The 16,592-nt window shown below is 35.9% G+C and overlaps 1 protein-coding gene across 1 annotated transcript; it reads right to left on the reverse strand.

Annotated features, from left to right (window-relative positions):
• Positions 1-159: 159 nt before the first annotated feature.
• LOC129872985 (anaphase-promoting complex subunit 4) lies at positions 160-16,208 on the reverse strand. Its single transcript, XM_055947959.1, has 19 exons — positions 16,026-16,208; positions 15,819-15,930; positions 15,409-15,500; positions 14,734-14,811; positions 13,690-13,929; positions 13,475-13,555; positions 12,895-13,037; positions 10,752-10,912; positions 10,565-10,665; positions 10,406-10,480; positions 9,440-9,619; positions 6,117-6,196; positions 5,898-5,996; positions 4,763-4,867; positions 2,687-2,825; positions 1,567-1,791; positions 1,321-1,473; positions 1,000-1,081; positions 160-484 (listed from the first exon to the last, which is right to left on the reverse strand). Exons 1-19 carry the CDS (start codon positions 16,092-16,094, stop codon positions 390-392), a joined length of 2,310 nt encoding a protein of 769 aa, XP_055803934.1. The 5' UTR covers positions 16,095-16,208; the 3' UTR covers positions 160-389.
• Positions 16,209-16,592: the final 384 nt, after the last annotated feature.

A 16,592-nucleotide genomic window follows, 5' to 3' on the forward strand; every position in this document is an offset into this window, starting at 1 on the left:
TTAAAATAAAATCAGAGAAGCTTCATGGTCTGAAACCTTCATTCAGACATGGTAATTTGGTAAAAGTCACCGTCAAAGTGGTTTAGGAAAATGATAAAAGGATTGTAATACAAAGGAATAATGGAGTTATCGCTGAAGCGTCAGTTGATTACTGGGTGATTAAATGGATTAAGGAGGGATTTAAATTCAAATGAAATATATTTGTCATTTTTTAAAATCAAGTAGAATTGTTAATCCTTCAGCTTTTACATCATCCAACTAATAAATATTAACTAGAAGTGTACAGAGAGTCTACAATTTAGTTTTTTTTTTTTTTTAAAAAAACAAACTGCCTTATCTGACCAAAATGAATAGATGGTACAAAAGACCCAGTAAGCAGCAAGGAACTGTCACTCTCTGTCAGAAACTTCATCTTCATCTTCGTCCAAGATGTAAACCAAAGCACGCTTTCTTGCAGCAAAAACACAAGCTACACCTCTTGATGCTGATAAGAAAATCATATTGGAAATGTCAAATCACTTGCCAGGATATCCAAACTAAACGAATAAGTGTGTAGCAATTGTCATCCTTATTACATGAGAATTGTTAACGATAATATCATGTGTATCTGGATTAAATTCCAACTGTCATTACAGAAATCTAGTTTTAAGTGCATTCACAATTCACAGGGGCTCTATACTTCTATTTATTAGTGTTATTACATAGTACTTGGAAAATAATGTCCTAAACTTAGCAGTCGAGGGGGTCATATATAAAGATTCTCTAAATACCACTAGCTTAGCTTGAAACTGAACTTCCAATTGACTAAGAAATAGGTGCTTCGGAATTTAAAATGAGTAGGACCAGTGGTGTTCAGCTGTATTCATTTTTGGTATGAAGCGATTAAAACATTTTAAGCCCAGAATTTTCTTACTTAGTTCTCATGAATGTGTTAGCCCTCTATTCCTATAGATACTAACAACAGTTGGAACCCAAAATAGTACAAGTATAACCACTCACCACTGACTGCCAAGGGAGAAACCACAGAATGAGGAATGCTTCGAACCTTTTCACTCTCCAGTTGCAGGTATATAGCAGAATCCTAGATTATCATGCAGAATAAAAGTCAATTAGTTTCTGATGTTCAGAATAACAGACCATGTAGCATGTATATATACACCTTTACCTATTTCAAATTCAGTGATGCAATGGTGTAAACTGAGCAAAAACAATTCATCCAACATCACAAACTAGAATGCATGCCATTGGATACATAATTTTTCTTATTTTCCAAGAGAGATTATGCAAATTATTTACTGGTAGAATAATGACGTCATATACCTGAAGTTCATGAAGCTTCCAAGAATTGGGTGTGGTAGATCTTGAAGGAGATACAAATGGGAGGTCACCAGCTTGTAGAATCATCATGTAAGCATTTCCAGAGCTCTCAGAAGTGGTTGCATTTTCATTTAATAGTAAAACAATTTGACCCTCCTGCTTTGAATGATGAAATGTTAATGGCAATTGAAGGGTTAGAAAACTTGTAGGTTATAGAAAATTAATACCAGGTGAGCATTTTCCACTTACTTTATAAAGTGAGAGATCAATACAGTGATATCCATCAGGAATACATAAGAAGGCTGCTTCTATGGGATCATGTATGCTGTCCACTTTGCTCAAATCATGTGTAAGGCCCCTGACAATAGCTATGCAGTTTGTGACTGGAAAAGAATCATCTGGTAATTTGAAGGATATGTAGCCAGTGAGCGTCTGTGGATGTATCTCTCTCTCTGAAGCATCATGCAAAATGTCCTGAACAAATGGAAAGGGATCATAACGTTTTATCTCAATTCTCATACACGATAGATTACCAACTCTCAACACCTCCAAGAATTATCAGGTATAACTAATGCAATTTTAAGTTTAAGCTACAGTGAAATTAAGCTTTCAGAATTTCTACCAAGAATCAGAAAACGGTCACCATAATTTTGTGAACATAGTTTTTTTAGCCTTTGTGGACCACACTACTGTTTGCAACAAATTTTAAAGTGATAGAAAATAAATTACAATCACAAATAAAATATGAAGAAACATAATTTTATTGATAAACATTGTGGGTACAAATCTGTTTATCCCTTGATTCTTCTCTCCTAAGATTTCTCTGTGATTCGAGGGCCGTCAGTGGCGTATTTTTCGAACTAGGATGATTTGGACTTGATCTCCACGAAAGGATTTGTGAATCTTCTTGAAGTATTTGATTATCAAGAAGAGTCTAGCATATTTTGATCTCTTTATGAATATCCTAAGAGCTTACAAGATATTCGAGATGCCTCTTCAAGAAAATATATTACCCTTTATATAGGCATGAACTAGGGTTAAGGGTAGAGTAGCCTCCAAGAATTCTAATTGAAATTGAACTCGTATTGTAGAGTACTCCCATAATTTTTTGATGTCTACAACTACATATGGTCATTTTGAAGCTCCGCCAAAATTTTCAAGATTCATTATTATACAACAGCACGAGAACAAATCATATGTTCATAACTATTCCCTTCAATTTGGGATTTTTTTCTTGAAAAATTGGGTTTTTAATACCAAAAAACCTAATTACATCAAATAGAGAAAAGGAAAAAAAAGAATCTTAGGAAGATCAAATTGAAGTGGCCTACTCGACAAGGTTATTCATAGATTATGATTGAGCAAGTACCTCATAGTAGGACACTGATGCAGGAATCTTGTAAGGCTTTAGTTTTGAAGAGGATGCAATAGGAAAAAGTGGCAGCAGATCCTCACAAAGCAGTTTTTCCGAAATAGTAGAAAATGGCATCTCAAAAGCATCTTTGAAACTGCAATTATCAGATTAACCAATTGAACCACAGATAAAGGAAACAACACAAGATTTGAGTGATTCATTTAGTCAATGAAAAAAGGAAATGCCTTCAAGAGGTTATGTCAAGCTTTCAAAGTTTAGTAATAAGATGTTGACTAACGTCATAATACAATTACAACCAATGATACTTTTTCACACATCGCAATGGAAACTAAGGTATTCAACAAAAATTGTATCTCCTTTCTTCAAGAGATGCAGTTTTACTTTAACATCCCCATGGCTTTGGATCTTACACTTCCTTATGCTGAGATGTGAGCTGCTTAATCTCCCGTGGTTCTAAGAATCTGAAATGATCTTGCAAAATCAGCTCAAGGTGTAACGTGTTCAGCATTTCTGCCTGAAACTATGGTTCCTGGAAAGAAGGGGGAGGGTGCACGAGACAAAACTATATGATTGCTTCCTCTAGTTGAACTACTATGATTCATTTCAGGTTGCTTGGTCCAGTAGGAAGGAAGTAAAATTAACACACTTCCTCATTACTATCTAGTTTTGGATAGATTGAGAAAGCTTACATGGACCAAAACGTGACCCCTCTACTTCATTTCATCTCCTCTATACTTCTTTACCAAACAAGTTAAATGACCATGCTATTCATTTTTTCTGAAAAAAGTTACATGGCCCATATTCTTTGCGTTACTTCCATCCCTCCACCTCTTCCTCTTTTCATCCAAGACCAAACATAGCATAAACGACAGCAGCTTTCACTGACAACTGACATTTCCTCTATCAGGAGAACTCAAATAAAAATAGGATAGCCAGTTCAAGGAGGACATTTTGTACATTCTTCAAGCCAATAATTTCAAAAGAAACAAAAAAAGTAGGTAAGATCATGATACCAACCCTGATTGTAGCAAAAATTGGAAAGAAAAAATGGATAAAACATTGTGTTCTAAATGCAAAATCCCTTACTTCCTCCCGATCAAAGATAAAGACAACAAAGTGGGACCAAGATCCAAATCAGTTAATTGGTCCAAAATCAAGATCCTTTCCAAGTTACCACCACCCATCCACAAAGACACAGAGTTAAAAAAGAAAATGTAAACATAGAAACAACCAATGTAAACAACAAAGCCAAAAGTAGTAAAGATTGCAAGCTCAATTTATTTTGATAACTCCATATGCTGAGCAGATTAACAATCATCAATAGTGAACACAATTTGCTCTAATCATAATCTGATCAAGACAAAGAAGATGAAGTAATTGCACAAATAACAGAGATACAAATCTTTACTGTTGATGGCCTAACAGAAAATACCATTTCTAGAGCCTCAATGAAATCTCCAATTTAAAAAAGATACTGAAGTAATAGGAAGTTGACTTTTTATTCTGCATTACATGGATATGAATTTTGTATCTTTCTTCTGGTATTGTTGCATTCAACCATTTACATTACTGAATCACCAATACGCAGTAATTAAGGTAGACAGAAATTGACCTCCCCAGATCAACAGTTGGCCATATGATGTCCAAACACACAGAAATAAAGCCCCATGCTGGGCAGTGGGCACTCCGCATTAATAAATAGTAATTAAGGTAGACAGAAACAACAGTTAGGCACATGATATCTAAACACAGAGATACCAGACAGCAAGCGACTACTAAGAATTCAGCAACAAATAAAACATGAATGGTCTGGGATGTATACACACAAGAGCATTCACTAATTCTTGGTCTGTTGGCACTATAGGAGTATCAAAACATTCAGCTAAACAATATGCACTGCATGCCCAGACAGTCAACATTTGATCAGGAAAAAGTAACAAATAATTTTTTATAAAAAAATATGGGCTAAGCCTCACGTGCAGTCGGGATCTTTAACAGTCATCACTACCACATGAAATATTCTAACAAAGATTAAGCACAAATCTAAGGGGAAAAAAAGAGAAGATGTACCAAGCCTCCATTTGTTGAAATTCTTGTGAAAGCGTCCTTTTCAAATATTCTAGATCTGAAAACCCTCCAAAATGTGCTAGTTGTTTAATTCTTTGCATTGTTTCCCTAATTCAGAAAGAACATAACTTTTAGAACTACGACATGTATACAAGAGAAGAATAGGCTCTGCACAATAAAAATGTGAAACACGAGTAGGTGAAACTAGTTTATTCTGATTCTGGAGTGAGTTCAAAAGAATATAATAGCCTCCTATTATTTTTAGAACCATAATAGCTTTCAAATCATCCACACACACAAAAAAAAGTTAACATTGCTAAGCAAGCAATGATCTGCAAACGAATCCCAAAAGTTTAAAACTTCAGCTACAAGAGTTTGGAGTATTGGAATAATTTGACATGAATAATAATTAACATTTCTAAGAGTGATAAAACAGGATCCTGGTTATTCCAACAAGCTCTACTGACTTCTTCATCATATTAAGTTAGCAGAAATTTTACAGTTGCATCAAACTTATCATGGAACTTTCAATTTCTCAACATAGTAGTAGAGAAACCAAATATGTATCATTTTGGATTGATTAGGTTGCAAAATAAAACAAAACAAAAAGAAAAAAGAAAACCTTTTCATACATAAAATATTTGGAAAGTTTTCTTTATATTTACTCCAGTTCAAGAATTTTCAGCAGTCAATGTTACTTCAGAAGGGTCTTGGTCCAATCTGTGGCATTTAGACCATGCTGAAACTTCTTCAGCCCCCTGACTTCTCTTTCCAGGCTCTCCTACTTCTCACAGAAAAACCATAACTGCCAGTCCTTTTGCAAGTGCCTTAATTCAACCCAATTTTTTACTCAATAATCATGCAAAGGAGACAACCACCTATATTTATAGTAATGAGTTTCAGCAACTCCCCCTTCGGAAAAATGAAAAATTTGCAGCGAGGCTTTAGTTTTTTTTCTCAGCCCCCATAGGCAAGGAAAAGAAAAATGGGAAGAGGTAATGAACATAGGAAAGTGTTTCTTCTGCTATTACTACCTTAAATAAAGGTCAAACCTTAAAATAAAACATAAACATAGTGGAGAATAAAACATAATAACTTGTCTTGTACACAAACTTATTTTGGCTGGAGTACAACTTACAGATCTACTTCAACACTGCTGTCTACCTCAGAAAGCTCCAGTAACTGCCTTACAGGATCTTGATCATACAGGAACTTCAAGAATATAATAACAAGTTCACTGTCAAAACAAAGAAGCACAGAGAAAGACCATTTAACATTAATACCAAGTGATACCATTAATAAGTTGATAATCAATTGATAAATGGTGGAAACAAGTAAGAAGGTATGAAAGTTAAACCTATTAAAAGGTAGCTGATCACTTGGTTCAGCCATTAGAATCTTCACAGATTTCAGAAGCCAGCTGAAGAAATTTGAAAACTGAAAACAAGACTAATTAGAACCACCATGATGATCAGAGGAGGGAAAAAATGACACAAATTCAGAAAAGCTAAAGCTTGAAGAAGAGAGCAAACATCAGTAGAGCATTCAGAAGTCCTCAATTTTGTTATTTATGTATAATAGTGTTCTAACTCCACCAGAAACTAATTAAGTTGATATCTGATGCTTCACAGAGAAAAAGTGGAAATTACCAAATACTATGAATAAAAACACTCACTCCCATATAAGACCAACAATGTTATGTGGGAGTAAATGTTGGGCCGTTACAATCCAACACACCCACAAGATGAGTGTCGCAGTCGAGGATGCTAAGATGGATATATGGTCATACAAGATTAAAAATGATCACATTCGCCAGAAAGTGCAAGTAGCACACATTAGGCTATTTGTTCATCGCCGCTTTGGATTGAGGGGCTTACTTCCTATCCCCAATGAGAGTAGTGACTAGTGCTATAGATCGTTGGTCAGCTGAAAGGTTGCCACGAGTAAGTAAGTTTGTAGTACCAAAGGTAGTTTCACAATCGGTGTCTTTTTAGGACCAAAGTATGGATGAGTCCTTGAGAGTGGACGTGAGGACAAAGGACTCAACAAAACATCCTTGATACTTTTGGTCTTATGTCCTCCACACATGCCTAAAATGTTTCTTCTTATAAATATATGGAGATCTTATATGTTATTATCGTGGTTTGAGTTGAAAAATTGAACACAATAGTCTCTCCATCTTCAAAGAGAAAAATAGGAAATTTACCAAATAACTTCTAAAAAAATGAAAAAAATACTCCCTCCATTTCAAGTCACATGGTATACAAGAGTTTAAGAAAGAAAAGAAGACTTCTGAAACACGTGACCTTAAATATGCCATAACATTTGTGTGGCTATAAGAGTTTTGAAACTTGTGGCCTTTTTCTTGATCAGGTAAACTTGTTTTTTATTTTATTTTGAGACTAGGTAAACTTGGTTTCAATAATCACAAGGCCAAAATCAACCGTATACAAGAAGTAAAGAACTTGCTAACATATATGGTTCTCTACCAAAGACACCCAATCCTCAACATGGAACTACATGGGTGCACCAAACATAAATAAGGGATCGAAGACTACTCCTCAACTGCCCAAAACTCATATCTACCCCTTCGAAAGTCCTCTTTTTTCTCTCTCCAAATGATCCACATCAATGGAATGGGAACAACATTCCATGCCCTGTTCTTTCTCCTACATCTTCCGGCCTTCCAGCAAAATAACAGGTCCTTCACAGATTTAGACATCTCCCAAGACATACCAAACCAGTTAAACATATCCCACCACAGTCTCATGACCAGGTTGCTATGTGGAAGAAGATGATCTGCATCTTCATCCGCCTCCTTGAATAAGTAACACCTAGTGATGCAAACAACCTTCCTGTTTCTAAGATTTTCCGCCATCAAGATCACCCCTCTAGCGGCTAACCATGTGAAAAAACACACCTTCGTTGGTATCGTAGAAACTCAAATCGCCTTTACAGGAAAAGCATCCTCCACCCTCACCAAAAGTTTCTCATAAAAGGACTTAACAGAGGATACACAATTGTTCCCCCGCTTCCATCTCAACATATCGAGTCTATCGACCAGCGCACAATGCTGATGGAGAAGTGTCAACATCCTTTGAAACTCATTCACCTCCCAATACTGGAAATCCGTTATGAACCTCAAATCCCAAAATATTTCTTCCCCGTGTGTCCCCTGAATCGGTTGGATTAGCGCCTCCCTTTGACATGATGCCCTAAACATGATCGGAAACTCGTCTTTTTAGTAAGATGTCTCTACACCATATATTTTCCCAAAAACTGACTCTTCTCCCATCCCCTACCCTGAAATAGATGTTCTCATAAAAATCTACCCATCCCTTTATGATATTCCTCCACACTCCACACCCAAATGCCAACGTGATATCATTAGTTTTCCAACCCCCTTCCATCACCCCATAACTTATAGTCTTTAACATGTCATAACATTTATATGGCTATAAAAGCTTGTCTGGAAAGTTCAGGTTAAACAACAACAACAACAACCTAGTGAAATCCCACAACGTGGGTCTGGGGAGGGTAAAGTGTATGCAGACCTTACTCCTACCAAGGTAGGACAGCTGTTTCCGAGAGACCCTCAGAAGTTCAGGTTAAAATGTTTCCAAATTAAAAAAAGTGTCATTCTTTTTGGAACAAACTAATTAGGAAATAATATCATTTTTTAGGGAATGGAGGGAGTATTATCCAGACAACAAATCTCCATGGTGATTACCCTTTCTTCTTCACGTTACCATTCACCGTCGATGTGCCACTGCCACCATTGCAACTCCCTTCCCAAAGCAATGTTGACTGTTGAGCACTCTCTTTCCAAGGCCCCTCCCAAATACGTAACCCACCATTAGCCCTCATCCACAGCCCCCTTCAACTTCTCTCCAACCCATGTCCCACAGCTTTGCCTCTACAAGCTTACAACATTGGAAAGTACACCTTGGAGTTGGTGCACAGAAGCATTTGGCAAGATGATAGCTAGTTTCAAAGCTTTCTAAAAATATATATTTTAGTTTTGTTACTTTTTGGGGTTATCACTACTATTTCCATACTATTAACCTTCGACGACATCGGAAAGTCAGTTCTAATTAAAATAAGAACATTTTGCAAGCACATACATAAGATTGACCCATTAAAAGAAAACTATGATTGAAAATAATAATGCTACTTAAGGATAACTTCTCCAAATGAAAAGAGCAGTTTACTCATGCCCATCCTTATGTTGTTTAAAACAATAGAAGTGCCTCTTATTGTGTCACTAACACAGAAAGAGCTATATAGCTACATAAAGAGGGCTGTTTTGGCAATCAAGATCTACTTTATAATATACAAAATCACTTATGAAGTAGGTCAAGAGAAACGCTAGCTCTGTCAATATATTATCGTGCAAATTTTAAGTAGAACGGGATCATTGGGATAGAAATCTAGAATAGGAAAATATAGAATGACTCTAGCATTTAAATATTTATACATTTTTTATATTTCTTTTCAAATAAATTAACAAACATTCCAAGCTAAAAAGAAAAAAATTTCTCCTAAATATCTTTAAAAGCAAACTCAGAAATATTGAGAAATATTACAATGCCCTAATTGCAGAATAAATCAGAGCTGATTTTTAGCACAAGAGATACAAGAGAAAATTGTACAACGAGTAGTACACAAATAAAAACTTACCTGCTGTACAACAGAAGCTAAAACCCTCATAAAACGTTCAACCTGTATGAGTAACATGCCAGCCCTTTCTGTAGCATGATCCATCAACTTCTCATCCAGGCCGATACCTTTATAGCGTGCACGCCATTTTGAAAGCCCTCTCAATTCTCCAATTCTGAATCCAATAATTTCTGCAGCAGGCTGGAAACAGAGGCTAAGTTCTCAAAGCATCAAAGAAATTGACAAAAGTAAATATTACTAAGAAAGGAGAATTACTTAAGAGATATTTCAATATTATCACCAACCACCATCAATGACTAAGTTGAGTAAATGGAGATAGATTTCCATTTACTTCACAGCAGTTATAGAAACTCCTCTACAAGTAGAATCAATGCTTTGAAAAAGAAAAAGAGCAAACGAGCCTCCTCATCTTACACAACTAGTTACCATTTTATACTATAGCCATGAAAATCAACTAATTATCTCAATCTTTTTTAGACATATCAAGAGACAAGCACAACATTTTTTTTTGATAAAAAGTGACAAGCACATCATATAACTACACCACGGTTAACCTTTAACTTAAAAAAACAGACAACCAGATTTCTTTTTTCAAAAAAAGTCAACTATAGTAAAAACAGTACTGCATTCAGATTTTGAGCTGTTTCTCGAGGAGAAAAAGGCAATCAAACATCTACTATGCCAATAAGAGTTAGTTAACCTCGTAAACTGGTTAAACTGTGATACTCTAAGTGACTCTGAGCCACTTTTAGAATGGGTATCAGCTGAAAATTATTCTATGAAATATTATAGAATCTGAGACAGACCACTTTTAGAATGGGTATCAACTGAAAATTATTCTATGAAATATTATAGAATCTGAGACAGACTTGTGTTACGATACATGCAAATTTGGTGCAGTTCTGGCACCATGAAAAAAATTGTCTTCGTTTTACAAATTCAAAACAGAGAAAAAGTCAAGGGCACCTGTAGATGATCAAGAACAATTAACTGAAGCTCTTTCCCTGCACCATTAACTGCCTTTGCGACCCGCTTGAGACCCTGGCAATAGTAGTTATATAAATGGAAAAAACTGGACCAGTAATTCCTCTGCTTATTTAAACGCTCTTGTGGAAGAGGTCATACCGCCTCACCAAGAGAATTTTCTAAAAACTGATGAAGAGGAGGACTGGCTCTGGCACCACCTAAAAGGCTTAGAAACTCATCTTGAGGAGTAGAGTCAAGTCCTAGGAGAAAATGGAAAACAAAAGTTTAACATCAACAGTGAAGAGAAAGAAACCATTAAGGTTGAGTTTTGGATTTTGAGCATTACCATGGTCAACAATCAATGTGGATACAGCATTGAACTTCTCGTGAAATGTGTGCATAGCATCAGACCATATTTTAGACATGACTGATAGTGATGTCCGGATAACTTCACTCAGATCATCAATGTTGGAAGCCTGTTGGGCAACCTGGTGAAGTTCAGTTTTCCTGGAGTTGGTTGGTTACAGCAATTAAGATACATGCCAAATAAAAACCAAATCAACAAAACACAATTAATGCAGTTTGTTTTAAGGATAAATCATATACCATGTCAGAATCCAAGTATGATTGTCAGAATCTTTGGTTAGCATGAATACATATATTGCAATTATGATTGTAAATGGTCAAATGCAAATCACAGCAATAAGGAGTTATGCAGGTGCTAAGTCTGAACCTGCCAGATAACTTTGCACATCTTCATGGCACACACTATAGTTCCACACCAAGTGCTTTGTCCAACCCCTCCAACATCCTCTGCTAAAGAAGGACATGATTCGGCTTCTTCATACTTATTTATGCAACTGACTCCACCAAAAGGACACTTGTCTTCTTAATGTACAAAGGAGTGGCTCAACAGAAAGTCCTCCACCAAAAGACCTGACCCACCTGAAGGCTAAGTCCTCTGATCCAACAAGGACCAGCACTTGGTGAGAAACAATAAGATATAAGGCACTCAATGCCAAATTGCAAGAAATCCAGGAAATTTTTGGAGCACTACTGTGATTTGGAGAAGTCCATTATTTAAAATGAAGGAATCAAACTAAATCCTAGGATACATTCTCCAGTCTTTGTATTACCATACTTATGTAAACTACTCTGCTGGGAGCCAGGAGTCCTAGAACAGAGGCATGTCCTTTCAGGCCCTACACCACCCTATCTGAACCTACTTAACACTTAACAGAGAGAGTGTAGGTAAGTTAGACCACTAAAAGAATTTAAATCCTATGCCATGTCAAAGTAGCCCATGAAATCCACAGCATCGCTTCCTCTTGACAGAGACCCATAAGCCTCGAGCATGTCTGAATATTGTAACTCCAGGTTGGAAAGGTTTTTTCTATGAGTTAAATGTAGCCAAGTCCCATGGAAAGTAACAATGATTTGATGACTATAAACATTATCCCAACAAGCGTTATCACACCCCAAATGGATGAGACGGGCATCCAATGCCTTCAATTTCCATCAAGCGAACCAACGACATACTATTCCCAACCAATACCCAGTAAATACAAATTACAATAACTATATATTACTCTTATACAAATTCTCTTGTTTCTTTTTCTCTCTAAGGACAGGGAATTCTAAATTAATTACTTATATTATTTCTTCGTCAATTAGAAATTCTTTAAGTATTTCTGTTATTAAATCATATCAATGATCAAAACAAAAGTACTTGGCTATCTTTGCCCTTATACATAAATACAAGTCTCATTCACAAATGCCATATGAGTACCCATCTAATATCAAAAAGACCCATCCAACTAACATCTATGGAGCCTCTATGAAAGACTGAAAGAGAAACAAATTCTAACTGCTGTAGCCAAGCCCATTCCTTCTGGAGAATGTCACTTTCCCTCCAATCAACCAACTTCTACATATATACCTCTCAGATACACCCTTAACTTCATGGGTCATAGCTATCAAGACTTCTTAGCTCAAGGCGCTCTCTCACTCTCTCTCTAAATTGTTTTTACTTTTCTGCTTAATCTCTCTTCTTTTTTTCTTTTTTTTCAGTCAGACTACTTTTTCTGCCTAATCTCACTGAACTGGCTGCCTATGATCCTTGTTCAAATTAATGACACCTAATCTCCATTCAGCAGTGACAAACTGAGCCAATGGTGGAAAATCTAAGCACCAAGGAACCTCAAAAACACAACTTGTCACAGATATGCTACATTCTACCCTGTCAAATTTCCTTTTTTGTTCTTTTTCTTTCAATTCTTAGAACAAATTTTTCCAGCATTTTTACATCCAATATTCAAGTTCCTTTTTTTCTTAATTTTCCCATAAAGCCAATGCAAGTAGAAGTCAAATTATCTCAACTATCTCTATGATGATTGTCTCAGAAACAACAATTGCTAGTTGCTGCAAATAGAGTATTTTCACATCTTAAAACAGGAGATGAAGATTCATAAAGTTTTGTTTACAATTACCTTTTGGAAAATATTGAAGTATTGAGGACTAAGCAGTGAAAGCCAAGTAACCCATGATGTCCTTCACCTTGATCAACCCCATCAGTGATCAGCCCCCCATTGCACAAAACTACTAAATGGCAAAGATCTTTAGACAAGGCCACCTTCAATGACATCATACATAGTGAGAATGATGAATAGGGTTTTGGCATGAATTTGGAACAATCTATGCAAAGAATTACCCTCACAACTAGTCACATCAAAAGTGCCAATTCCTAATTGCTAAAGGCATCATCATTTTTTGGAATGTGTTACACTGTCAGGTTTTGAGCAACCAAAGCTGGTTCTGCATAAGCATCTTTTATCACTGTCACTATTTTTCTTTTTAAATTACCATCACTACTTTTATCACTATTGTTTTGTGGTGTTTGAGACTGGTCTGTTACCTTCCCGGTATCAATTCCAGTAAAATTATTTGAATGGAAACTAAAATAAAATATTGATGTGAATAAGGAGGACATAGCAAAAAGTATCATTGAACAAGACATAACTGCTTCAACCTTTGGATTACTAAGATATCATAACAACAAAGTAAACATACCTTACAAATGGAAGCATTCAGAAGTCGGCTAGCAACATTGCTGCTTGAGAGTGAACTGGAGACAACAAGGTTGTGTATATTCTAGCGATTAAGTCCAAGTAATCCACATAGAAGAAATAAAATATCAGACATTAGTCAAAGAGACAAGTGAAATGAAAACAGATATCGCTCTGAAAAACCCACCAAAACATCTTTAATGATGACAAACAACTTACAACTGTCCCTATTGGAAATATGCCAAAGATATTGAAGCAGATACTTCCATCCTTGTCCCCGCTACATAAAATGTTATATCTTTGATGTGAAGAATTCGATAGCTCCTGGAAAGAATCCTCTCCATCATCCATGAAGCCACTATCCCCAGGTACAAGTCCAGGCATCTTAGGAACTCTAGGGGGAGGAGGAAAGAACCGTGAAGTTCGATCTTCATAACTGGAGGTATTACTGTTTTTGTCCTAAATTCCAAGAGATAGAGTTATAAGGTCAGGAAAAGTGAAACAAAGGTATCAACGTTTAAGATGGCACAGAAAGAGAATAACTAAAACATATCCGGAACCCCTCTGAACTAATAAGTACCATAGCATAAAGTTTCAGGTTCTATAAAAGGGCAGTAACTCTCTGCAAGTCATCTGAACATCAAATCTGCATAGCAGCTGCAGTATTTTTATTTTATTTTGGGCCATCGGCCATTGGCCATCATAGACGCCGTAAAATTTGCTATGACACCTTAACAGAGATAACAAAGATCAAAATATGCAGTTCCCCAACAGCAAAATACTGCACACTTCTGAGACAATTCGTTTGATCTTGGAACTAGAGATAAAACTTACAGAAATTCAATTCAGCAAGACAGCTTAACAACTCTTTAAGCTTCTTCGAGTTAATAAGAGATGAAAAGAAATCAATAATGGCTTCACCATGGAGCATAAACTGAATCTGCAGGTGGATGCTAAATGACTTTTCTATAGGTAAAAAGATGGATGTTAAATGGTTGCTGGGGTAGAAAGGGATTTTGTTAACACGAGAAAGAGAGGGCAGTTTGGCTTTAATTTTCAATATATTTTCAGAACTATTTTCCTTTACTATGTGATTGAAATACTGCAGCTTAGTTCACAAATGAAAGCCCAAATACAGTCAGACCTCAACTGGCCGACGTTTAATCCTTGCATGATAAATAACTTGCATCAAGCTTGAATAGACTTACACTACCATTAACCAAGGAAAAGTAGTCTGTCAAAAGTTTGAACAAAAAGTAAAACCTTTTTCCCATCCTCCTCCCAATGGAGACACACAACATCAGCCGAGTGGGATTTTATGTTTCGCAACAGCTTCCCATTCTGCATGGAAACAGACTAATGAGAAAACAGTATGTACAGAAAACACACAAGAGAATGAACCAACAATATTCTGATTGATAGGGACAAATCTCAACTTAAAGGTTCAAGCCAACAAAATGAAATTCTTTCACTCAACCTAATCCTAATGAAATCCACCAAGCTCTGATAAAAATGTTTCTTGGCAAATTACTCAGCGTCAACAAAGTGGATTTTTCTCTCTAATTTGCAGCTATATAAACAAAGTAGATCAAGGCTCTTCATCAAATATAATGCGCAAAATATAACTAGTATTGTATTCATTTTTTCAAATGCCAAACAAGTAATGCACATTGAAGTTACATAAATAAGATCCTCAAAGAAGTTTTATCGCATCCTTGCAAGATGGGAATATCTTATAAGATATGTTTAATGGACGCTTATAGTGGTATACCTTCAGTCCTTCACTGAAAGTTTTTATGGGAAAGAACAATCTACAAGCTCGAAAAGGAGAAAAAGTATCATCTGAGTTACAAATTACAAAGTAGGGTAGTACAACTTCTTTCAGGGAAGACAGCAGGAGTAGGTATCTAGAAAATAGTGACAAGGATGCAAACTCACTTCTACATCATGCAAGGAGATGGTACCATCTTCAAGCCCAACTGCAATTGCTTTCCCATCAGGACGCCAACATATGGAAGTTATGTTCTTTCCTAAAAGATAGGAATTCCATTAGTGAATAATTTAGATTAGGAGATTGATGTTGTAACTTAACATCTTTGACACTGAAAAAGGACCAAACATGCTGGATTGAACCTGAAATAGGATCGATTTTAAGATTATGATAGCAATTTTATTTTTATGGTCAGTTTGCAGAAACTTCAAATAATACTACATCAGCCAACCTACTACAACCCTAAGTAAAGGTGTCGGCAAATAAGTAGAGACTGAGGACCTCCATAAGTTTCAACTATTCAAAGCTGAAAATTTTAATTAACGAAAAAGAAAACAAGGATGAAAAAAGGGGGTACCGGGAGAAACAGTCCAAAGCCTTTGCCAATTGAAACGATGAAGTAGAAGCTTGGAGTCTTCAGTAACCATAGCAAGTAAATCTTTTTCTGGGTTCCATTCAGCAATTTTAATCTGCAAGAAGAAAATTGAAAATAATCACCATGTAAGCAGGTTTACAGTAAGCGTAGATGTAAAAAAAAAAAAAAAAAGGAAAAGAAATTTTATACCTGAGAAGCAATGGGTTTGTCGAACTGAAGCTGAAATGGAAGAACCCGTTCGTTTTCATCTGTGTCCATGCCTCCTGGCTAGTGCTAGAAGTGAGCGAGAAAGAGGGCGGGGTTTTGGATTTTTCTTTCTTCCTAATTTCAATTTCAATTGGGTCAAATAAATTTTAAAAAGGGTCTGTAAGAGTATTTTTTTTTTCAGCTTATTTATACCTTTTTGTCTTCCAAACGCTTCTGTAATTTAATCATTAGAGTAAAAGTAAAAATCTTTTTAAAGAAAAACCACCTGATATGGTAGGTGTTTTTCTAAGCTGGCACTAGTGATTTCTCCTTCATTTTCTTGCATACTAATAGCGAGAATGTCAATATATAAAGTCGGACAAAAATTCACACTAGTTACACCTAAAACCTCTTTTATTGAAGTGATTAAAAAAAATAAAAAATCATGATCACTCCGGGAAAGCCAAACAACTATCACAACTTCAATTCATACTGCTACTTAGTACATCTTATTTGTTATTTGTAGTTATAACGGCTTGCATCAAGTAAATGAGCTCATAAGCTCGAAGA

The sequence above is a fragment of the Solanum dulcamara genome, chromosome 11, assembly GCF_947179165.1.
Source record: "Solanum dulcamara chromosome 11, daSolDulc1.2, whole genome shotgun sequence".
Lineage (NCBI taxonomy): Eukaryota > Viridiplantae > Streptophyta > Magnoliopsida > Solanales > Solanaceae > Solanum > Solanum dulcamara.